The sequence below is a fragment of the Macaca thibetana genome, chromosome 14 (assembly GCF_024542745.1).
Source record: "Macaca thibetana thibetana isolate TM-01 chromosome 14, ASM2454274v1, whole genome shotgun sequence".
Taxonomy (NCBI): Eukaryota; Metazoa; Chordata; class Mammalia; order Primates; family Cercopithecidae; genus Macaca; species Macaca thibetana.
In genome coordinates, this window is record NC_065591.1 from 22,047,131 (window position 1) to 22,073,141 (window position 26,011).

Below are 26,011 nucleotides of genomic sequence, written 5' to 3' on the forward strand. Positions count from 1 at the left end.
TTTCTTCTAGGATTTCTTCTTCCAAGATATAAGTGGTGATAAATACCCACAACTGGTTATTATCTTTTAGTTTTCTTTCATGCATGGCAGCACATTCCTCCACACAGAAAAAGTTACCTAAAGCTTAGACAGTAAATTTTATAGAGATAAACAGCCATACATTGTATTTAGGTGTAAGACTAAGTACTTCCTTTCATTTTCCCACCATATACAAACTATTATAGACTGTCATATGCACTAATATGACAAATTGGCACTGCCATGTTTTACTTGCAGCTATTTAAAAAGTCTAACAATTATTAGGCAAACATTCACTCATTATTTATTTACAGCCTATTACATGTCAGATACAAGGACTATAATAATGAGTAAAACATAGTCAGTCCCTGCTGTTATCATGTTCATTCTCCTGTGAGTGATTCATTTATTACATGTGATAAGTTATAAAAGATAAAATATGGTGCAATGACAGTACACTCCAGGAGGGTATACGTTGCCTCTGCACTGGTGGAGCAGGGAGGTAGCTAGTAAAGGATTCTGTGGAGATAAGATTAAGTTGAGGCCAGAAGGTTTAGTATGAATTAACCAGCTGAGAACCCACAGTGAGAACAATGCCACAGACAAAAGAGACACCATGTGTGACAGTCCTGGCAGGAGAGAGGGCAAAAGAGAGGATGAAAAAACAGGCAGGGAGCAGATCAAGAAAAGCAGATCAAGTCCACTTTAAACAGCAGTAAGAATTTCCTAGAGTGCTTTAAGAATGATTTGACTTATATTTGAAGAATTCTGAGTACTGTGGAGAGAATAGGTTGAACAGAGGCAAGAGTGAACAGAGCAAGAGGACCAGCTAGGAGGTACTGGATGAACTGATGTAGGGATGGTTATGCTCTGGTTTGAGGAGGCACCAATGGAGATGGAGAAAAGTAGGTGGTTTTGAAAAATACTCAGGGAGTAAAAGTGCTAAGAATTGGTAACAGGCTGAATTTGAAGAGCAAGGGAGGAAAATTGTTAAGGATAACTCCCAGGTTTTTGGCCTAAGCATTGCTGGAGCTATTTACTAAAAATAGGAAAAGAAAAAACAAACGAAACAATTATTTTTTTAATATGGAAAGTGGGCAAGAAAATTATGACTTTAGTTTTCCTGAGCATGGGATGCCTGAGTGCAGTCTAGACAAGACAGGTCAGGGAGACAGACAAATGAGTTGAAGGCATTGTAGAAGGTCTGGTATGGAGATTCAAGTTTGGGAGCTGTTAGTACATCTGTGTTGATTGGAATTTTGGGAGTAGATCAGTCTGACTAGACGTGATTACAAAATAAGAAGGTTTAGAGGTAAATCCTGGGAAACTCCAACACTTAAAGGGTAGAAAAGGGGTCAGCAAAAGAGAGTGAGTGTCCAGTGAGGAGAAAGCAGTTATCAGAGGCACCTAGTATGTCTCGGTAGGTGTTTGCAAATCTGGATTTGCTCTGGCTCCCTTACAACTGCATGATATTCATGAGAAACTATGGGTTTTGTGCTTCTATAAAGAGGATCTAGTCTTCAATGCAAACTAAGCAGGTTATACATGGCTGCTAGATAGCTTACGAAGGACAGGTGAAGGCACCGGGAAGGGAGGCACACTCAAGGCTTTGCTACAATGGGTTGGGTCCACCTGGGGGCCATGGTCAGCATGGTCATCCTTTGAAAATTCAGCTCTAGAAAGGATAACTTTTCTACTCTCTGCTAAGAGGGCATCCTTAAAGTCAGCTGGGTTCAGTGGAACTCAAATGCCATAAAGGAGGGAAAGGCTTAACATACTTACTCAATGTTTTTTGAAGAAACTGCAAGCCAGGTACTCACGATGGCAGTCAGCTCTACCCAGCGGAGTTTGACGCATTCGTCTGGGCTGGGCCATCCCAGACGCTGGTAGTCACGTTTTTTTCCTGGAAGGAAAGTATGCCATGAATCCACGCGATTGCAAAGGAACAGAACCCAAAGGGCCTTGTGCCCTGATGATTACTTCACCCAGATTGGTGTATTTGGAGGTGCTAGTCATTCTTGTAGTCTTTAGCATTTCCCCCATCTATGGTCTAATTAAAATCTTGTCATTATGAAATGGGACTAAAGATCATCTCTGAGTAAAGACAGGTGGAGAAGAAAGAATAAATGAGTCCTTTGGTGGATTTAAGACTGAGCAACATGAAATAAGGGTTAAGGTATTCTTCAATGTTAATAGTCTTACCAAACTTAATTTTTGCCCCCTCTGTATTTTGATTTTATAAAGACAACTCCAACTTAGTAGAAACATATATCCCTAAAGCAGGGTTTCTCAACCTGGTATTATTGACATTTTGGGCTGGATAATTTTTTGAGGACCTGTCCTGTGCATTGGAGGGTGTTTAGCATCATCTTTGGCCTCTACCCACTGGATGTTGGTAGCACCGTTCCCCAGATAAAACAACAAAAATGTCTCCAGATATTGCCAAATGTCCCCTGGGGGGGCAACATCACACCCAGTAGAGAGAACCACTGCTATAAAGAAGAGCAGCAGGGAATAATGATGTTAATGAAAGATGATCATCTCCCCGCAGCCCCCGCCACAACACCACAGTCCAAGAACCAGCCTGGTTATCATCTATTTGAAGAGCACTTCCTGTGTATTCAGATCCCGTGCTAAGTGCTTTACATCCTTAACCTCATAAGTTTTTTCCATTTTTCTTTTTTTAATTAGAGACAGCACCTTGCTTTCTTGCCCAGGCTGGAGTGCCATGGCATGATACTAGCTTTCTGTAGCCTTAACCTCCTGGGTTCAAGTGATCCTCCCACCCTGGCCTCCCAAAGTGCTGGGCTTATAGATGTGAGCTACTGCATCTGGCCTGAAGTAGGTTTTAACCCTCATTTCTCAGATGAGAAAACAGAGACTCAGGGAGACTAGATGACTTGCCCAGGTCACCTGGCTAGGAAATGGCAGAGCTGGGATCCTGATCCAAGTCTGTTTGACTCTAACGTGTATGTTCCCAATCAACAAGCTATTTAAAGCTACAAAAAATTTTAAAGCTCTGTTTATTAATATCCTTCGTAGGTACTACTTTTTGGGTCTGGGCGCTTTACTTACATCAAATCCCCAAGAAAAGAGCAGAACTGTCTTGTCTGGGAGGGGTTTTCTGAAGGAGTTATAATGGAATAGGCAGGAAGGAGAACTTTAGTTCTGTATAGCACTTTTTATATTATAGGAATTTACCAACAGTAGAAAACTGTTTGAGGTACAGGCAGGGGTTTAGATTGAGATTTTAACAAAACAGAAAGGAACAGTTTTGAAAGAGTTTCAAATTAACTCTCTTTAAATTAATAACTTAAATAAGCCATAATTTTCACAAAAAATCTTATTTTTCTTTTACATTTAATAATTTCATTTGAAAAATATTTATTGAGCACCTGTTATAAGGGGCTGAGAACCATAAAAGACACTAGGGGTACAGACAGGAATCATAAGACGGCCTGCTCTTGAGCTCACAGTCTAGTAAGGAAGGTAAACATAAACAAATCATTACAATACAATAGGAAAAGAGCTAGAGCAAAGATATAGAACAATTGCACAGAGGAAAGAGTAACTAATTCTGCCTGAAGGTAACAAGGAAGAGATGGCACTTGATTTTGAAGTTTAAGGATGAGGGATATTTTAGCACGGCAGAGGGCAGAGGGGGCATAGGGCATTCCAGGCATAGGGAACAGCATGTGCAAAGGCACTGAGGTAAAAACATGAGCATGGTTGGTTCAGAGAATGGTGTTGAAGGGTACACAGAGGCGGGTTGTAAAGGGTCTTGTACACCACACTAGGAAGTTTGAATTTTATCCTGTAGGCAATGGGAAGGCTTCAAGCCCACATCTCTCCATCTGGTTCACAAGGATATCATAAGAGGCTCTGTTAAATGCCTTGCTGAAATCCAGTTACATTATGTCTATGGCACTTTCCTGGTCTTCCAGTCTAGTAGCCCTAACCAAAAAAGGAAATGAAATTAGTTAAGCATTATTATTAGTTCTTAGAAAATCTACAATGGCTCTTAATGATCTCCATTTTTCCCCCATGGGCTCACAAACTATTTAATACTTTGCTTTATAACTTGGTCAGGATTTATCATGAAGCTGATTAGTTAGCAGTGAATAGAATCCATACTTAACTGAAAATTGGGATTTTGAATCTCTCTAGTATTTCTGTCCTCTATGCTTTAGAGCTTTTCACTTTAATGCCAATAAGTGGTTCCATGATCCCATTTGCAAGTACATTCAATGCCCTACTTGGGCCCACCAATTTGAATACATTTAAAACTGCTTAAGTGCTCTCATATCATCTCAACCATATTCAGCTTTAGTTTTCACTTTTATAATACATTTTTAGTTTTTTTGTTTATAAAAGTAATACAGGCTTATTGTAAAATATTTTAAAAATGGAAAAGTCATACAGAAGAAAATAAAAATCACCTATAGCTCTGTTAGCACCCAGAGATGACCATTTATAACATTTTGATGTATTTCCTCCTACTTTTGTTTCTATGTGCTTGTTTATTATACCATATTTCATCAAATCTAAGATGCTGCCAACTGTAAATATACATTATTTTAAAGGATTTAAGAAAGAAAAACAGTGCCAATTATTATATAAGATACTATCAACTCTAAGATGTATTCCAATTTCAGAGATATTGAAATGTGAAAAAAATGTAGTTGATGAAATACAGCATAATGATTAAGGTATTCTCTACATTTACTACTTTATAAATTGCTTTTCTTAGTATATTACCAATATTTTGGCTGCATATTATGCAGCATGGACGTGTTATGATTTACTTAGGCAATTACAACATTCAGGTTGTTTACAAATTTTTATTATAAGCAACCCCATGATCAATATCTTTCTACTTACATCTATGGCACTTGTAAGATGATTTACTTAGGGTAAATTACTATAAGTAGAATAACTGGTATATATTTAAATTTTCTGATGTGTCTAGTCAGACTACCCCAAAATTCACTTCATTTAAATAAAATGTGTGTTACACATTTAAAAACAATTTGATAATCAAAACTGGTATGTTACTGTTTATGCCTGCACTCCTTTGATTGCTGATGAGGTTGAACATCTTCTCAAGTTTAGTGGCCATCTCTGTGTGTGTGTGTGTGTGTGTGTGTGTGTCTGTGTTTGGTGAACTGCCTATGTACGCTGCATACATTTTATTGAAATACTGTATGTTTCATATTGATTTGTAAGTGCTCTTTAAATGATATTGATACCCTCTGCTTATCATATATTCTGTAAATATATACAAAAATAATCTACAAAAAATACTTTGCTTCAGTCCTTTGTCTTATTTTGTGGTGCTTTCCAGTGTCAGAATTATTATTTTCTTTCTCTCTCTCTGCCTTAGAAAGTTCTTTCTACATGGAAAGAACATGTAAATATTCACCTAGTTTTTCTTCATTTATGATTTATTACACATAATGTTAAATCCACTGGAATTTCATTTCCATAATGTTTTAGTGTTTGAACACTTTTTTCATTGATACAGAAGACTGGTTTCTTGATCACTTTGCCCCTTTATCATCTCATCTGAACTATTTCAAGTTACAAATACAGCCTCTGTGAGAAATGAGACAGTGATATCTAAAACAAGAAATTGGCATATTAAACATTCGAATTTACCTTGTGGCCCAGGAGATGCCACCTTGGGGCCAGTGATCTCCAGGTTTGCTTGGTAACGATGTCCATTTTCTATCTGACTTGTTTCTACTTTTTTCCCAGGAGTTTTCTTATGATCTCCTTTGGGTTTCTTTACACGTTTGACCTGGAATGTAATCTGGGAAACAGAAACATGTTAGGGACAAATGAGACCAGTGATCAAATCTGTCAATGACTTGTGAATACTAGTTAAGAATAACCAAGTCCTGTGCTCAGGTTCTCTCCTTGAATTTAACTCTTAAAGACCTAAATAAAAAATGGTTAGTGAAATGAACAAAATAACCTAGTCTTGAAGAATGTATAGGAGAAACTGAAAAGAAAGATGTCTGAACTGGACAGTTCCAAGTCTGCAGGCTCTGACTGTGGCTTCACACCCATCCCATTTCCTCCTGCCTCCCAGAAGAGCCAGCAATACATAAGTAACATGAAATGCTTCCTCCCGGTAAAATTCCAATGTGAAGGCTGTCCTGGAGTGTGCAGCCAAGTAGTGCCACATATCCAACAGAAACTTCCACTTTGCATACTAGGATCCCCTGAAGGACATGGGCTACAATTTTGTAAGAATTAAGCTGGCAAACTTACCCATTCTGTTGCTTCATCATCTTCACTTCTGCAGTCTCCGTAGCAAGAGCTTCTGGCCACTCCATCCTGGGGACCTTTCTTCAGCACCCGTATTCCTTGTAAGTCTAGACGCCGCCCTTTCATCTCCAGTGCACCCCCAAAGCCTTCCAAAGGCCATGCCTGCTGAAATTCATCCACCAAAGCCAGTATTTCTTCTGACATTTTGGTTTCATCTGAGTTCTCCATCTCGTCAGAGCCATTGCTCTCCTCAACCACCGTACCTGAAATTCAAGGGCCAGCATGTTAGTAAAAGGTACATAGTACTCATTCAAGTCCTTGAGTGACTCCAACCCTGCTTCTGGAGAAACGTTTTGGCTCTGCTTAGAGGCACTTCTATAGCCCAATGTGATAAAAATACCATTCAGCATCTTCAAAATACATAATAAAATACCAAGTTTGTCATCTAGCGTTTGCCAAAAGCCTGGCTGAGAACAGTGGCAGCTAGACAGCAGGCAGGCAGAGATTCTCCTATTAGTGAGCATGAGGACAGGTATGTGATATACCATTTTTTAAAAAAGATCCACTTGCTCTACATTCAAAACATAGATGGCAAGGATGAAGCTTATTATGTTATTTAATATATGGGATTCTTCAAGGTTTATTCAAATATCTGGACATAGCTGTGTGTCCAGACCATATAGCTGGCTTAACTGACTTAACTGAAAAATGATTTGTTTAATAGAAAACTATCCGAATTCTACATGAAGGCTCCCATTTTTCACTAATGGCTGATATAAGAAATAGCAATATACTACAATAATTTCTTTCTAAAATGATTACCAAGATATTATTTAGGTGGCTCAAGTCTCTAAAAGACCCCGATGGAAGACTCTCAGCATAATGGCCTAGCAAAAATTCTCTCTCTTGAGAACTCAGTATGTTTCCTTTATTATCCAATGAAGGCTACACAACCCTCTTGAGTTTTCCTCTACGCTTGAATAACAAGGAAGTTCAGAGAAAATCAGCCCGAGTTTCTTAATAGAAGGCTTTCTTTTAAAAAATTCTGCACTACTTAACTTTTCCTGTTTATTTTGTATTAATGGCTGGATGTTACATTGTGCATTCCATGAAAGTTATCCCTAGTCCCTTTAGGAAGTAGATAGGGTACAAGAACAAATAACAAAACATCTCCTTTTGTAACATATACCCACAGGAAAACCTGAGAGCTCTGGGTTGATACCTCACAAAACGCCAGTTTCATTATTCTAGTGCAGTAATCTTCAGTTGGTAATTCTGGCTTGTTCAGGGATTTAGAACATGGTATCACAGCCATGCACCACATAATGAAGTTCTGGTCAATGATGAACTGCATATACCACAGTGGTGCCATAAAATTATAATACTGTATTTCCCCTGTACCTTTTCTGCATTTAAATATGTTTAGAGACGCAAATATTTACCATTGTGTTATGCTTGCCTACAGTGTTTCAGCAGATAAACGTGCTGTAGAAGTTTGTAGCCTAGGAGCAAGAGGCTACACAATATAACACGGGAGCACAGTAGGCTATACCACCTAGCTTTGTGTAAGTAAGTACAGTACACTCTATGATGTTCCCACGATGGTAAAATCACCCAAGGACGCATTTCCTAGAACATATCCCTGTCGTTAGGCAACATACTGGAAAAAAGTCACGCTGTTTAGCTACAAAGAGTTCTGCAAACCCAGTAATCCAAGGCTACTGCTTCCCTGTGCTCCTAACATATGGTAATATTTATCATTATTTAAAACTTCTGAGAGAGAGGGGCTTTCATCAATGGAAACTGATATTCAAATGAAGAGAGAATACGGAGCTTGCTGCAGGCTTCTGTTGCTGGTAGCCATTAGGCTTTTCTAAAGGCTGCTGGGGTTGGGGCAAAAGCAATTGCTAAAAAACAACACTAAATATGTACATATTTTTATATTTTCTCCTCACAGGTGAGGAATAAGTAGATTATAAGTGTGCTCTGAGTTAGCAAAAAATAAACCAAACTTTATTGATAGCCTACTATGTGTCTATCTCTGTAAGCTGTAGGTGGGAACAAAAAAAAAATGGAAAGTTTCTAACCTTAAGAAATTAAATATAATGAATTTATAATCAAGTTGGAGACAGAAAACTACATACATGAAATAATAAAGAGAACAATTAACTTTTTTTTTAAGAGGAAAAAATACTTGCATGTAATCACAAAATGCTTCTTAGAGAAAGGCGGACTACCTGAGGCAGGATTTAGACAGACAGAGTAGAGGGCCAGGGAGGTCACTCCCCAGAGTGACTTTTTTTTTTTTTTTTTTTTTTTTTTTTGAGACAGAGTCTTGTTCTGTCACCCAGGCTGGAGTGCAGTGCAGTGGCGCGATCTCAGCTCACTGAAACCTCTGTCTCCTGGGCTCAAGTGATCCTCCTGCCACAGCCTCCAAAATAGCTGGGATTATAGGTGCAGGCCACCACACCCAGCTAATTTTTTTTTGTATTTTTGTAGAGATGGGGTTTCGCTATGTTGGCCAGGCTGGTCTTGAACTCCTGACCTCAGGTGATCCGCCTGCCTTAGCCTCTCAAAGTGCTTGGATTCCGGTGTGAGCTACTGCACCCAGCCTTCCAGAGTGACATTTTTTTTTAAAAAAGCATGTATGCATAGACTCATTTGTCCACACACATACATACAGGAATAGTAAAGGCACATGGAAGGCATGACCAATTTCAAATTAATTACAACCAAGAATGTATACAGGGGATAGCAACAAATAAGACACTTAGGAAAGGTAGGTGATGTTACAAATGTGTGAGAAAGTCATGAAGAGGATTCGTTGTAAAGGGAGCCTCTTGTTTCTTAAGCAGAAGAATAACAGGATGAGGGCCATAATAATTACGAAGGTTAAAGTCTTAGAGTAGTAAATCAGTTTGTGTATTGGAACAGGGGTGTTGGACAAGGAAAGAGAAGACAGAAGACAAACAGACCAATTAGAAAGGTATTTAAGAATCTTTATAAGAGTTATAGAAGTGTCCCAAAGGATTATAAATCATGCTGCTATAAAGACACATGCACACGTATGTTTATTGCAGCACTATTCACAATAGCAAAGACTTGGAATCAACCCAAATGTCCATCAGTGACAGACTGGATTAAGAAAATGTGGCACATATACACCATGGAATACTATATAGCCATAAAAAAGGATGAGTTCGTGTCCTTTGTAGGGACATGGATGCAGCTGGAAACCATCATTCTCAGCAAATATCACAAGAACAGAAAACCAAACACCGCATATTCTCACTCATAGGTGCGAAATGAACAATGAGATCACTTGGACACAGGAAGGGGAACATCACACACCGGGGCCTATTGTGGGGAGTGGGGAGAGGGGAGGGGGAGGGATAGCATTAGGAGATATACCTAATGTAAATGACGAGTTAATGGGTGCAGCACACCAACATGGCACATGTATACATATGTAACAAACCTGCACGTTGTGCACATGTACCCTAGAACTTAAAGTATTAAAAAAAAAAAAAAAAGAGTTATAGAAGTGGGTTGTCTTAAGGTAAAGGGAAAAGGAATTTTTTAAAAAGGGAGGGTAAAGAGGTATACAAGGAAATGTTAATGGAGAAAAATTAGTAATAGGATAGGCTCAAAGATGATTTCAAGATTTTTAAGTCTAATGTGAAAAACTGGGATTTTTAATATATGACTATAGGTTTAGAATCTGTGAATATGTAAACAGAATGATATTTATAAAGACAATGGAGTTAGGAAAGGGCAACAGGATAAAGACTTGGAATTGTAGACACTAGTCATTAATTCATGAAAATATTTGTTGCTGTATCTAGCAATGTGCTGAGGGCTGGGTGGTAACAACCCATGGAACTTACAGTCTAGACAAGAATGGATGGAGGAATGTATCTTCAGATATTGTCCTATATAGAACACTGCCCTACACAACTGTCCTGTACAGCTGAAAATACAGAATTCTGGTTTGGTGAAAGGTCTGGATTGTAGAGAGATCTCAGAAGGTTTCGAATTATGCTTGAAGCAAGAGGAATAACTAAATCTTGCTGCTTGTAGGACAGATGGTATGATATAAACTGAAAACGATTTTCGTTACCATGCACCATTTTCACACTGGGAAAAAGAAGAATAAATATTGTGAAGTTGGAGAGAATGTGAGCATCCACAGTGAGGTTTATGTGAGATGTGAGTTCACATCCTTTACGGAGATGAAGCCTATTCCAGGGTAGTGGGAAGGTTTATGGTTGTATCTGAGCCATATTAGGTACTATCAAGAATCACAGGGACTAGGAGAAGTGTTAACAGATGAAGCTATGGGCCAGGCATGGTGACTCACGTCTGTAATCCCAGCACTTTGGGAGGTCGAGGTGGGCGGATCACCTGAGGTCAGGAGTTTGAGAACAGCCTGGCCAACATGGTAAAATCTTGCTTCATAAAAATACAAAAATTAGGCCGGGCGCGGTGGCTCAAGCCTGTAATCCCAGCACTTTGGGAGGCCGAGGCGGGCGGATCACGAGGTCAGGAGATCGAGACCATCCTGGCTAACACGGTGAAACCCCGTCTCTACTAAAAATACAAAAAACTAGCCGGGCACGGTGGCGGGCGCCTGTAGTCCCAGCTACTCGGGAGGCTGAGGCAGGAGAATGGCGTAAACCCGGGAGGCGGAGCTTGCAGTGAGCTGAGATCCGGCCACTGCACTCCAGCCTGGGTGACAGAGCGAGACTCCGTCTCAAAAAAAAAAAAAAAAAAAAAAAAAAAAAATACAAAAATTAGCCATGTGTGGTGGTGGGCGCCTATAGTCCCAGCTACCTCGAGAGGCTGAGGCAGGAGAATGGCATGAACCCGGGAGGCGGAGCTTGCAGTGAGCCAAGATTGTGCCACTGCACTCCAGCCTGGGCAACAGAGCAAGACGCCATCTCAAAAAAAAAAAAAAAAAAGAAAGAAAGAAAGAAAGAAAGAAACGTAGCTATGCATATGTAGTTCTGTTGAAAACAAAAAGAAGCTTGAAATGTTCCACACACACCTGGAGATTCATGTTTAAGTCTGGGCACCTCACTTTAGGAGATGTGCAAAGCAGAGCACATTCACAGAAAATATACTTGGCAAAAAGTACTCAAAACTTCAGAAGAGGGACTGAAGAAATCTAGGGGGATCCAGTGGCAGGAAGAGTAGCTGATATATTACACCAAAAATTCGGGCTTGAAAAGATTTTGAAAAATTCCAAGGAGATTACTTCAAAGACAGTGAAGAGACTAGATGCCATAACATTAAGTTATTCAAGGAAGTGGGGACATTTAACTGAAGAGAAGCAAAGACACGGGAAAGGAAGGTAGGCAGGAACAATAACCATTTTCAATACCTACAGGAATGTGCTATTAATGAGAAACAAGACTGACGTTGCTGGCCTCATAAGACAAAACTAGAAATGAGAGGTCATGTTTTAGCTCAATATTAGGAAAGACTTTTGGATCAGATGACAATGGTTATCCAGGAAGAAACTGGGATCACCACACCTGGAATAGAAATAGAAGCCAGTTAATGGCTACAGAGAACACTACTGAGAGGGAGTGGAATATCAGAAGCCGATTAACAGAAGGTGACTATATTTGATAAGAAACAGCATTAACAATCTTGGAAGAGAAGTTTCAAGGAGTTTTAGGGAGCAGAGGATGGAAAGATGAGTGCTACATTCAAAACAAGACAGAAGTAAACATAGCCATAGAAAGAGGTAAAGAACACAAATTCAAAGAGATGACCAGCAAAATCTGACCGAAAACATCTTCCTCCAGAAATCTTGCATGAGTAATATCAATGGGTGCTAGAGTACTTAAGATTGTGGCTTCTAAAGGCAAGTAAGGCACATACTATCTTTAATAACAATACTGTAGAGGGAATATGTCCCTTTGTCTCACAAAAAAGAAAGAGTATTCTAAGGAATTAGACAAACTTGGTTCCAAATTAAGATTACCACCATAGGGCCGGGCGCTGTGGCTCATGATTGTAATCCCAGCACTTGGGGAGGCCGAGGCAGGTGGATTGCCTGAGCTCAGGAGTTTGAGACCAGCCTGGGCAACACAGTGAAAACCCATCTGTACTAAAATACAAAAAAATTAGCTGGGTGTGGTGGCATGTGCCTGTAATCGCAGTTACTTGGGAGGCTGAGGCAGGAGAACTGCTTGAACCCAGGAGGTGGAGGTTGCAGTGAGCCGAGACCACGCCATTGCACTCCAGCCTGGGTGACAGAGCAAGACTCCTTCTCAAAAATATAAAAAAAGATTACCACCATAGGGCCTTGGGCAATTCTGTTTTGAGTCCTAGGGTTCTCTTGAAAAAGCAGTCATCTGGTTTGAAGTCGATTGGAAAGCTGCAGATATGCTTATGATTTAACATATAAGCAATGACATAAAATTTCAAGCCAGTAATCAGAAAGCACAAAAGACTTAGATTAAATCACTCGGATTAAGGTAGGTAGGGAAATCATTCTCTTCTGAGCAGAAAACAATAATCATAAGTATTCGTTGCCACCAGTGGTGTTCTTCCTTTTTCTAGCTGGGTCAGTATAGCAAGAGAAAACTGGGAACTCTGAGTAGATAACCTAGAAAAGCAAACAGGGAACCTTTCCTGTAACAATTCTTGTGCAAATATATTATGGCTCCCTTGAACTGAACAGATGTTTACTGATCATGTACTATGTGTATGTGCTTGTAAAGACTTTGACTCCTGAAGTTGCAGTTATACCTATGTTTGTAGAACATTTACTGGGTTCTGAGTACCAGGCACTAAAATAAATGCTTCACCAAGTTATTTCATTTAAATACTCAAAACCACTCTATGAAGCATTTTTGTTGGTTTGTTTTTAAATAAATGAGGTAAGAAAGGCTCAGGAAGATTAAGTAACTTGCAAATCTGATCAGATCTACATTTTAGAAACAACTCTTTGGACGTACAAAAAATTAGTAACATTGGTTGTTTCCACTTTTAAAATTCTGTATTGATTACATGTATTATCTTTCTTCACATACAGATTAAAATAAAAGACTAGATTTAGAGAGCCAAATTGAGACGCTACTGCAATAGTGCAGGCAGAAATGAAGAAAGTCTGAATTCAAGCAGTGGCAGAGGGAATGAATGAAGAGATATAGATGCAACAGGTCTGAGAGATTGACTGGATACAGTGGTGTCTGGGTGAGTTGTGCTGTTGTTAACAGAGATCAGGAATGTAGAAATTAGAAGTATTTCAGAAAATAGGGCCCATATGAGGAGAAGTTCAATTCTGGATATGTTACATTTAAGTGCCTATGGCACATCCAGATGAAGAGTACACTAAAAAAAAAAAAAAAAAAAAAAAAAAAAAAAAAAAAGTAGAAATAAGATCTGGAGTTGTAGAGAATGTCTTAGCTGAAATATAGGTCTGGAGTCATTGGTGTAGTCAAGGGTATTTGAATCACCAAGAGATAATACATAGAAGGACGAGAATAGAAGGTCAAAGTCAGGATCCTGGATAACCCAACAAATAAGGGGCAGAATAAAGAGTAAGTGAAATAAATTTTAAAAGATGGTGTGTGGATAGAAGAAAGCCAAGAGAAAGTGATATTCCAGAAGCCAAGAGGAAAGAAGAGAGTTTCAAGAAGTGGGGAGGAGTTATGCATAGTTCCAGGTACAGTAAAGTGGTCAAGTGGGTGAATACTAAAAAGAAGTCATGCATTTTGGCAATTCTGATAATCTAAGCAAGAACCATTTAGTACAATATAGCTCAAAATGTGGTCATAAAATGGAATCTTGGGAGAAGGCGTAATAGGTAAGCCCATTATTCCAAATCTTCATATTTTATTGGGTTAGTGTAAAAGCAACTTATGTTCCTTTTACAATGATTTACTCAATATACTAGTAACATTAAGAAGACTGATACATAAACAAATCAGATTTGTTCTAGCAACAGAAGACACTGAAGTAGAGAACAAAGAAAGTGTGAAGAACACTTTCACACTATAGTTTGTCTTCTGCCTCACCACCTAGGGGTCACCCTCATGATGCTACAATATGATTGTTAAAAGAAGAAAACAAATTCTTAAAAGTAGAGAAAAGCCTAAGCTTAAAGCTTGAGAGTTGATTTTTCCCCAGAAGCACAGCTTAGGTCAAATCAACTTACTTTCAAGTCTAAGGGCATCTGAGTCCCTCCCTGAATTCTCAACAGAGAACACAGGGTCCTCCTCTGTTCCTCTCTCAGAGGGCTCTTCTTCAGCAGCATCCAGTGACTGTGAGTTGTCAAAATATTTCTGTTTGTCATGGCTGTTGTCCAGGGTTTTTTCATGACAATTACCTCAATGACAAGAGACACAGATATAGCACATTAGAAATATCTCTCTTGTGTAGTACTATAGTACAAGGTCCTAAAATATCAAGAAGAGCAAAAATGTGACAATGCTGGTTTTTCTTCAGAACATACAAAAATCAGTGAGCTGCAGCACCCAAAGCCAGATCATTACTGTGATTCAAGCTTTTGCAATGAAGTTCAAGTTTCAGTTGTAGGCTATTGTCAAGTATTTGGGAGGATAAAAACAACTGTAACAACAAAGATTAAGCCCCAAGACCTTGTTCCATTCATAACGGCCATGAAATATTTTCTTGAAGTTAGAAGTATCATCAAAAAGTTTTCCTTCTATTTGTGAGAAATGACAGGTTAATACCTGGATAAGTCTGAGATAAATTATAGCAGAGAAAAATACTATTTTTGCATCATGGCTTAAAATGAGATATATCAAAAGATGACAAATTATTACAAATTAAAAGCCAAAGAATTAAAGGGAGATGATGGCAGAAAGTCAACAATTAAGACTGCAATGTAACATCTGGAAATGTTTTGCAACGTTTCTTTTGGAAAACAAGTTCTGGTCATGTCAATAAAAATAACTTTTGGCACATATAGTGGGAATGACCTCTACAGCGACTTTTACCTATGAGTTAAAGGATTTTGATCCTATTAAGAGTTTTGTGTTAGTATGAACCAAAACCCCCACTATTCAGCTCTACCTGATGGTCATTCTCTGGGTAGGAGAGTATGTTACCAGATAGTTGTATCTAATATGGCAGCAATCTGGCTGACATCTGTCCCTCCTTTGACTACCCTTGGTTAGTTCTAGCTGATCTGGCAAGCTGAATAGCTATCCTCTTTGCCCGCTGTGTTCCATGGACATTGTCAATGAAAATGCATTTCCAATGGAGAATCACAGCTTTCCTGTTAGAGGAAAATTCTTTGGTTAAGAGTGTAGAAGTAGCTGCTCTCCTTTACCAGAACATTCAAACACACTCTAAGTTTATTCTTTAGAGAATGTTGTCTCAAAGATAGACCGATCTATCTATCCATCTATCTATCTATCCTTCTATCAATCAATCAATCAATCATCTTATCTATATGTACAGATTCACCAAATCAAGCTCTCTCTACATGAATGGAAACACAAGATGTCTCTTTCTTGACTGATGGCTCTCTTAGATTTCACAATTTACGGAAGTACTTCTAATGCCATCTCCCTTACTGTGCCAAGAAACTGTAATGGACTCAAAGCCTTTTCCAACTTAATGACTTTAGAGTAAGGGGACCACATGTTTAGAGAGTCACTTTCCATTTTCCACTTTTACACTATTATACATTGGAGGCTACCATATTTAACAAGACTATGTCAGAAATTGAGGATTCTTTTAAGAGTTTCAGCTCTCAAGAAATTGACAAACAACTTGGGGAGACAGTAAATACAAGACAACAAAGAACACTTGTTCCAAATAAGTGCTTCAGAGAATAAGCTTAGAACTCGAATTTTAAAGAATAGGCAGGACTTATAGAAGGAGAACTACAGGAAATAGAAGAAATATTTTTTGAATGCTTTATATTTTTTCATCCACTTTATCCTCATAAAAACCGTGTGCATCTTCATTTCACGAATGAGGAAACTGATTCTCAGTGAAATAAAGTAACTTGCCTAAAGTCAAAAGTAGTAGATCTGAGATCTGGATCTGAGATCTTTATCTTATTACAAGGCTTCTAGGCTTCCCCCTGGTCAGTAGGGAAGGCAGCATTCTAGGCAAGGAAGAATAAAGTGTTGGGCAAAGCAACAGGGACAGAAATTCTCATTTGTGTTTGGGAGCAGTGAAAAGTACAGCTTGATAAAGACTGAGTGTGGTGTATGTGTGTGTGTGCGCGCCTGCCCATGGAGGGCTAATGGGAAAGAAGCCACGAGCAAGGGGTGTGTGTGTGTGTGTGTGTGTGTGCATGTCCGCCCATGGAGGGCTAATGGGAAAGAAGTCATGAGCAATGGTAGTTGCTTTCTTTCTCCAGATTCTCCTATGACAGGACAGAGGTTGTTAATTTGCCCTCACTTCTGTTTTCACCATCTGGTATGTGTAGTTAAGTCAGGGGAGCTAAACGTAAGAGCATTAAAATAAAACAGAATCATGACATCAACCAACTCTGCACACCCAATTGAGTATAATTTATTATGAAGAACATCACACTTCTCAGAGACAATTCTTAATTGGGATATAAATAAGCATGACTATTAAAAGCAAAGAGGAAATAATTATGACAATGATGCTGATTAAAGCATTCTTCACATTGACTGACACAGGTTGTATAAAACATTATAAAAGCAAAGGACAAACCTTTAGCACTAGAACCCAGTGAAATTCTGTGTTTTCTGAAGTTGATTTCCTCCTTCAACATTTGATTCTCTTCTGTTTCTCTCCCACCCTCTGCCCACAGTAAAAATTTAATTGGTCTCATCTTTTTAAACTTATGCAATACGAAAAAATACCTTGTAGGTAATTTATAAAATATTGTGTGCACAAGGGACCCTGAAGCTAAATTACTCCTTCTGCATGACCTCAAACTCAGACATCTTGTGCAAGCCATGTGCATTCTAAGAATGTCTTGTCCTCAAATTCAGGAAATTGGGGCCAGCATCTCTCAGAGGGAGACGAGAAGAATCAGGGAGGAGAACGGGAGGAATAAAAAAAGAATAAGAGGTTTGTGTTAGGGTATTTCTCGGAAGTAGGCATCAAAATGATCACATAAAAGCTACATGCTTTAAGATTAGAATTGTGAATACTAACTTTCTTACAATAAACTATTAAAAACAGACCAGTTTGGCCAGGTGCGGTGGCTCACGCCTATAATTCCAGCACTTTGGGAGGCCGAGGCAGGAGGATCATGAGATCAAGAGATCGAGACCATCCTGGCCAACATGGTGAAACCCCATCTCTACTAAAAATATAAAAATTAGCTGGGAATGGTGGCGCATGCCTGTAGTCCCAGCTACTCAGGAGGCTGAGGCAGGAGAATCACTTGAACCTGGGAGGCGGAGGTTGTGGTGAGCCGAGACTGCGCCACTGCACTCCAACCTGGTGACAGAGTGAGATTCCTTCTCAAAACAAAACAAAACACCCAAAAAACCAACAACAACAACAAAAAAACCAGACCAGTTTAGGATTCTGATATGATTTGCATACATAGTTTGGCGATATTTGCATTGCCTAATTTTTAAAATTACTCCTTCCAGTTTCTAAGGGTAAATGAAGTATTTCAGAAGAACTTAAAATTTCTCTTCTTTAGACTACAGTATAGGTCTGCTCCAGCTCAAAGGGGAACTAAAAAAACTGGCCTTTGTGGAAAAATATTGCCTGTTTTCCTGGCAGAGGTCGGAATGATGTTCTCATTAAAGAAACACAGGAAAATATTGGAGAAGGAAAAATGGAAAGATACCTGGAAAGTAGCAAGTCATCTTCTATGCATAAGACTTATTTTTTGCTGACACAAAATGGGGAGATTCTATGACTTACACTAACCTTGAGAGGTATGATTTTTCTTTAAAGGAACAACACTATTTAAATCAAATGCTTTAGGTAACAAGGTCCCAGGTGACAACGGAAAACACTTTTCTGTGTAATGCTGTTACTTGCTTGCAAAGCATTTAGCATCTAATTCAAATCCTGGCAGTTTGGTTTTTCTTAGAAGTAAGAGACTATAAGACTATCAACTAAGTGTAAAACTCCAAAAAGGGTATTTCTGATTCTGGAACTACTATGAGATCCTAGTATATTAACATTATTTTCTACACTTAGAGTATCTCCTGCATAAATAGCGTTATTAATACTAACCTATCCTACAAGGGTGTTTGGAAAAACAACTACATATTTAATATACCTTGTCAAAGTAAAGTCTCCTGAGGGGTAAAGACACAACTTACCACGTCGCCAAACAGTTTTTCAAAGTATACTAAGGTCTCAGGATCTCCTATCTTCTCATCTTAATTGTTTACAAATTGCTAGAAGATTATTTTCTACTTTCCAATTAGAGTTGGGTAAACACATATTTGTTAAAAAGAATTCTTACCTTCTAAATCTCATATATTGGTAGAGATTCCTGGTTGGGTAACTTAGGATGCTTTTTGGTTAGTTATAATAAAGAAATGCCACAAATGAATTGAGAGGCATCAAAACTTGGTAAGAGCCAAGTAACTAAAGCCAGCACCAATGATAAGATCATGTGGTTCTTTTAGCATTAGAGCAGTGGTTATGGGTACAGACTGGGGCAAGACAAGTTACTTTTACCTTTTTGTGAATCAGTTTCCTCATCTACAAACTGAGTTTTTTGTTTTTGTTTTTTAAGAGGTGGGGGTCTCACTATGTTGCCCAGGCTAGACTTGAACTCCTGGGCTCAAGTGATCCTCTTACCAGCCTCCCGGTGTGTGCCACTGCACCCGGCTGCAAATTGAGCTTAATAATAATATCCATTTCGTTAGGTTGTTGAGAATTATATGCAAAGAGCCAGACCACTGCCCAGCACATGGTAAGATGCTAATATTATTAGCCCTTGACTCCCTGAAAAGCTGCACTGGAATAGTAAGTTATCCCAATGTAATCTTTTTAAAGTAAGGCCTTTTAGTTATAGCCAACTCAGAATCTCTAGTATGATCAATTAACCGGCTATTAGAAATTATCAGGGTATCCATCTCACGCCAGTTAGAATGGTGATCATTAAAAAGTCAGGAAACAACAGATGTTGGAGAGGATGTGGAGAAATAGGAACACTTTTACACTGTTGGTGGGAGTGTAAATTAGTTCAACTGAAGACAGTGTGGCGATTCCTCAACGATCTAGAACTAGAAATACCATTTGACCCAGCGATCCCATTACTGGGTATATACCCCCAAGGATTATAAATCATGCTACTATAAAGACACATGCACACGTATGTTTACTGCAGCACTATTCACAACAGCAAAGACTTGGAACCAACCCAAATGCCCATCAATGATAGACTGGATAAAGAAAATATGGCACATATACACCATAGAATACTATGCAGCCATAAAAAAGGATGAGTTCATAATCTTTGCACAGACATGGATGAAGCTGGAAGTCATCATTCTCCACAAACTAACACAGAAAGAGAAAACCAAACACTGCAGGTTCTCACTCATAAGTAGGAGCTGAACAATGAGAACATATGGAAACAGGGAGAGGACCATCACATGTCAGGGGGTGGGGGGCTAGGGGAGGGGTAGCCATTAAGAGAAATACCTAATGTTGATGACAGGTTGATGAGTGCAGCAAACCACCATGGCACATGTATACGTATGTAACAAACCTGCATGTTCTGCACATGTATCCCAGAACTTAAAGTATAATAATAATAATAATTAAAAAAAGAAGTTATCAAGGTATCTGTGTAATTTCAACTTTCTGTGTGTGTATGTTTGTGTGCATGTATGTAGGGGATACTGGAGGCAGCACAGAGTCCATTTCTACCAATCTTTTAGAAGAAAGCAGCAATTAATTCAGATCAAACTCCTTAGCATATCTAAGCCCCAAATTATTTAGTACACTTAGAAATTAGTCTCACAGTCGGCTCTGTGCTCTCTAAAGGACATTTTAATAGACAGACTGCCTTACAATATGAAAAAAGGCTACAGGTACCATGTTAACTATACTCTTTGCTGTTCAATAACTCCCTCCTTCTAGGTTTTTTGTTTTTTGTTTTGAGACAGAATTGCTCTGTCACCCAGCTGGAGTGCAGTGGCATGATCTGGGCTCACTGCAACCTCTGCCTTCCAGGCTCAAGCCATCCTCCCACCTCAGCCTCTAGAGTAGAGACAGGGTTTCAGCATGCTGCCCAGGCTGGTCTCAAACTGCAGAGCTCAAGTAATCTGCTCTCTTTGGCCTCTCAAAGTGCTGGGATTACAGGCACGAGCCACTGTGCCCAGCCCCCTCTAGTCTGTTAATCTTATTTCACTCCTTCCCCAAACATACTTTTTGCTTTCATACAATAAATATGTTATATTCCTATGCAACTTATTACATAACTAATTTCTAAGACATAAATAATAAACTGATTTGTAATACGAGCCATAATTCAAAATGTAAGGCAAAGATGTTATAAAAGTGGTCTTTGTGAAACAGTGGAATATTCTGTTTTCCTACCATCCCTGCTTGAACAGGCTTATATTATACTCTACGGTCTCCTTTCTTCTGCCTTTCAGAAAAGTTACCCTACAGGAAGCATTCTGATAGATTCAATTAAAGTACCTAGGTGGAAAATACAGACATCATCATCCTTTTAACAGGTATGAGTGACTTTTTATATAGTATTTTCTCCTTACCTTTCTACCCAACTGCACTCAAAATTATGCAGTTAAAAATGATTTCTTTTGGAAATAGGTAGCTTAGAAACACATGGTGACTGTTTCCTTTTATTATAATTTAAGCTACCTAATAACACTATTTCGTATTTATCTTTAGTAAAATATAATCTGTCTTTTAGAAGAGATAGCAAAATGCCATGAACAAAAATATATCTTTCAGTTGTTCACCACTGTCATACAAAATTACTTAAAAATATTACCAGGAAGCTTTTACTACAGGTGACATGTGGGACTTTGGTACCACACAGAGTAACAGGTGTAGCTGAGGAAGAAGACCTTACTGGGAATAGATACCTTTATGATTTTCACCTCCAGCGGTTATAACAGAGTCTAACAGACCTTTTACCAAGAGGAACACTTCCATGGTATAAATTCAAATCCTGCCTCAGTTGCAGCCTTACTGTACAAACTTGGGCAAATCAATTTACATCTCTGTGTCTAGGATGTTTTACTCTGAAAGGGAGAGACAAACTACTGTCCTACTGTCAGAGGATTCTTGGGAAACATCGTTAATGAAACCACTGCTAATATAAGCATACAGAACCTGAATCTGGGTGAAACCTAGGTTGCCGATGACTGCATCTGAGAGACAAATGAAGATGCCTCACCTCCTCTACCCTGTTTTATCCTCTATTTGGAAAAGAAAAAATAAATTATTTGAAAAGAAATAATGGCTCCTTAGACCTGTTCTCATTCAGTAATTACTGCTGAATGAAATTCTTTGCAGAATGTTTTAAAATAATGGTTATGTACTGACTGACCTCAAAAGTACAATGGCAGAGAGAAACAGACCATATTAAAGACTTGAAATCAGCACTCTCTCCTGGTGAGGTGATTAAGTCAGAAGAGTTTACAGGAAAAAAAAAAAGGAAAGAAAGAAAAGTATGTGATTCCCAAATATGAATGTGTGTGTGTGTGTGTGTGTGTGTGTATGTGTGTGTGTGTGTGTGTGTTTCCCTTTTACTACATATCCTGGAGTTGAATTCTATCCTGGGAAATACTCTGTTCACACATGGTCACACCTGGAACTTGCTTTGCCCAAGAACTTAGAGCTGAATTGATTTCTGCAGACCTATATGCCCCTGCATCCCACATGCCCTGCCTCCTTTTAGAGTAGAGAAAGGAGAACTGGCTATAAATCTGGCCTCTTGGTCTTGCCATGTAGCCTTCTCTTAAATGACTAAAGCACAGGAAGCAAAGTCAGCACCAGTTGAGACACAGATACCATGACATGTAGGCTGTGTTAGAAACTATTTTAATGAAGAATCCAGGGTTTCAGCAGTTATAAGTGCTTCTAGAAAGGTAAATGATCAGATTACATATCTAAAGCAAATTTAAAATTCATTGTAAGTTTACTATGAGACTTTTCCATGCAGAAATTATATTGAAAAATAAAATTAACAGACATAGCTATTTTTTTTTTTTAATTTAAATCTCTGGCTTACTTCAGCCTAGGGAACTTTTCTTTAAGCAAGATTACTGGGGAAACAAATTCAACAGACTTCCTGAGACTGACCCATAGTGTTAGTTTTCAATGAGGGTCAGGAGAGCCATTAGTTTATAACTTTCATTAAAAACAGGAGGGACTGAGGGTGGGACAATACAGGCCACTTGTTAGATGTGTTAGCTCCTAGTGGACCAGCAAGACAATACAATTCCATTTTTCTTCTCCCTCTTACAGCGGGAACTGTAGACTTTAAAGGAGATTTGTATCTACTTATGTACATTGAGGGGGGTTTCCTAGGAAAGCACTCTGGGCAAACTTTGGGTAGGTACAAGTTAATTACTCTTTATTACATTTAATACTTAGTTACCTGAGTAGTTCAGACTTGAAATATCATCAGCTACTTTGCCATTAAAGAATATTCTATGTGCTAAATGTTGGGGGGAAGAGCATGGAATGCTTGGTGAGCTGGGGTATGCAGGTGGAAAAAGGATAGGTTTCTGTACTCAAGGAGCTAGGAGAGTCTTATTAGAGAGTTGTGTGATGTACACAGATAACTAACATGGCAAGTCAAAGGAGCCAAAGGAGAGGCACAATTAAATTGTCTGATTACACATTACTTGTAATTAGGAGATCAAGTAAGGCATATGGTGGAAGTGGGTCTTGAAAGATGGGTAAAAATGGTACTTTTGTGTGTGTGTGCTGTGGGAAAGAGCTGGAGAGTTATGGGATAGAGCTGCAGAAAAAAATGTGTGCTAACTCATCAAACTAGCAAAGCAGGATGTATGTAGTCAAGAAAACTACCTGCAATAGCATCATCATTTGGTACCAAGATTTGGTACAATTTCCATGGATTCTGCAAAAGGCAGATGTCATAAAGTTCTTCTAGTCAATGACTTTAAAATACAACCTATCTTTCTGATTCCATCACACACTCTTACAGTGAGTCTGCTTCACTCAATTCTTAAACTTAGAACAAGCCTACAAACAGTTGGAGGGGGCTTAGATTTCCTAGCTACCCACAACCATTAGTGTTTACCATCTGCCTCTCCTTTTTCCTGCTATGAGTGGTCACCTGCTGACGCAGAGGAAAGTGATCTAGTAGGAAAGTGATCAACAGACTTCGTTTACGTAACAAGTATGATATTTAGGCCAACCAAATGTCCTTTGCATTGGTATAGGTAGTAAGTATATTTAAACCAAAGTTTTAAATATGGTATCGATGTTTAAAACTTACTAGCAAACTAGACTTGGTTTAGGTAGTAAGTATGATATTTAAACTTACCATTGGTATAGGTAGTAAATTTGATATTTAAACCAACAGACCTTGTACATCGAACAACTCTCTAACAAGACTCTCCTAGCTCCCTGAGAGCAGAAACCAATCCTTAATTATGCCCAGCACTTTTTGGGCTTATTAGGCTTGCCTTTTTCCCCTAGAGCAAGGACACAGAGCAAGGCTGAGGCTAATGAAGTTACAAAGGCTATTTTGTCTTTTTTCCTCCTCAAATTAAATGAATTACAAGGACAGTATCTTCAAATGAGAACTCAAGATCCTAGTTATTCCATAATTGATCAAAATTTGAGTCTAGTAATACCTCATAGGTCCTACATAGAAGGAAAAAGATCAAGCACTAGGAAATGTCCTTTGCATTGGTAGAGGTAGCAAGTATGATATTCAAATCAAAGTTTTAAAAATCCCACTGAAGTCCCTCTATCAAACAATGTTATGAGCAGAGACTTGTGGATGGATCTCGGTAATAAAGCTTTCTAATTCCCTGATTGCAGATCCTGCCTCAAGGGTATGGAATTAAGACAGGCACTTTAATTTGAACACATCTACTTACACCTAAGTAAATATGGCCAAAGCATGATCAAGGGGAAAGTTTGATATCATGTATTTTGGCTACATATTGTTTCCTCTTGCTTTATGCCACCAAATGAAAGTCACCTGGCGGCACTCACCTCAGTGGCCACTTTGCAGGTAATAACATGGTTTCCAGGATCTTACTCAGTCTCTCCCAACTTTCAACATTTATGGCTTTTAGCCAGTGTACTGTGAGAGGGGTGGTGAATTGATTATTAATTTGTTCATATTAGGTTTTTCTCTAGCTGTATTTCTCATCGTCAAGCAAAATAGGGCTTTATTATTAGAGAGGTGCAGCAGGAATCAGAAAACTTGCTTGACAGCAGTACCCCCTCAGCTGCCATGGACCTCTAGCTCTTTTTCCTGAAATGTACTTAGGCAAATTGTGCTTATTACTTTCTATAATCATCTCACTGTATATCTGTGACCTGACTGGGTTATTAACAAAGCCTGACAGCTAAAGAGGATTAAAGGATGGCAAAATTTGAATGACAAATTTAGGTTTGTTCCTATAAAAGGCAACTAAACGGGAAGACAAATCCAAAGCTATGGTCTTTTCAATATCTGTGAAACGTGATTTAAATTTCTCCTGCATCTTTGAAATAATAATTATTATAAACTTTGCTGGTTAGGGAAAAGTAACAGATTACTGAAATTTTCCTGGCCAAAGAGTGGCTCAGTATGAAATAAATTCAACCACTAGTAATAAATACTAGCGATGCAAGAAAACAGGGGGAGAAAAACTCAAACAGCATACACATGTCCACTTACATATGGCAGGCATCCTCAGTCTTACGTGCTTTAAAATCTCACGAATGCTCTTTTCTAATGATTATCAGACTCACGGCTTTATATACATCAGGTCATGGAACTGAGAAGAGATCACCCAATGATTAAATTTGAAAAGGGGTTTACATAGTTGGTGCTGTTTTAAAAAAATAGTCTAAAACTAGGAACTCATTTCAACTGTCTCAAAGCAAACATAATTTTCTGAGGCACAAATCACTTAGAAATTTTAAAAAGAACCCGCTCTACCAACGTAGAGTAAGTTGTCTGTGTATTTTGCCAATTAGAATAATTTTTTTCTTTTTTTTTTTAGGAGACAGGTGTCCCATCATGTTTCCCAGGTTGGGGGCAGTAGTGTGATCAGTGCTTCATAGTCCTGGTCTCCAGTGATCCTCCCACCTCAGCTTTCTAAGTAGCTGGGACTACTGTGCACACCCCACAAGCCCAGCTAGAATCATCTTTCTGAATGGAGAAGAGTTGTATAAATGCTTGCTACCTAAGATGGCAAAGCTTAACATTACGTAAACTGAAATGTCTCCAAAACATCTACAATGATGAAGGAAACTCAAGATTTAGACAACGTCCTATGAACTTGCCTAACTCACTACACACAAGTGTACATAACAAGAAGTCAGTCCCCTTCACTTCCTGTCAGGAGAATGAAATACAACTGCAGCAACAAACCATATTAAAAAATACCTTGTTCAATGAGTAGTGGGAACTATAAAAAACAGATCCCCTCTTGCTTATAGAGCTTAGACTATCTTTCTGAGAAACGTCCTGTTTCTTCAATCACCCATCAAGGTTTTCTACTATTTTATTAAAAATACACAATTAACTTTTCATGTTTCTTTTTTTTTTAGATGGAGTCTCTTGCCCAGGCTGGAGTACAGTGATGCAATC

At 38.7% G+C, this 26,011-nt stretch overlaps 1 protein-coding gene across 3 annotated transcripts in view; it reads right to left on the minus strand.

Annotated features, from left to right (window-relative positions):
• TTC17 (tetratricopeptide repeat domain 17) overlaps nt 1-26,011 on the minus strand; it is a 139,481-nt gene that overhangs the window by 41,463 nt on the left and 72,007 nt on the right. Inside the window, exons 17-20 of one of the 3 annotated variants that reach the window (XM_050758248.1) lie at nt 14,465-14,635; nt 6,295-6,554; nt 5,677-5,830; nt 1,801-1,921 (exon numbers count right to left, since the gene is read on the minus strand). In XM_050758248.1, the coding sequence (XP_050614205.1) occupies nt 1,801-1,921; nt 5,677-5,830; nt 6,295-6,554; nt 14,465-14,635 (706 nt within the window). Of the gene's footprint in view, nt 1-1,800; nt 1,922-3,365; nt 3,973-5,676; nt 5,831-6,294; nt 6,555-14,464; nt 14,636-26,011 lie in introns of those variants that run through there. The other 2 variants (XM_050758250.1, XM_050758249.1) reach the window with 2 other exon arrangements.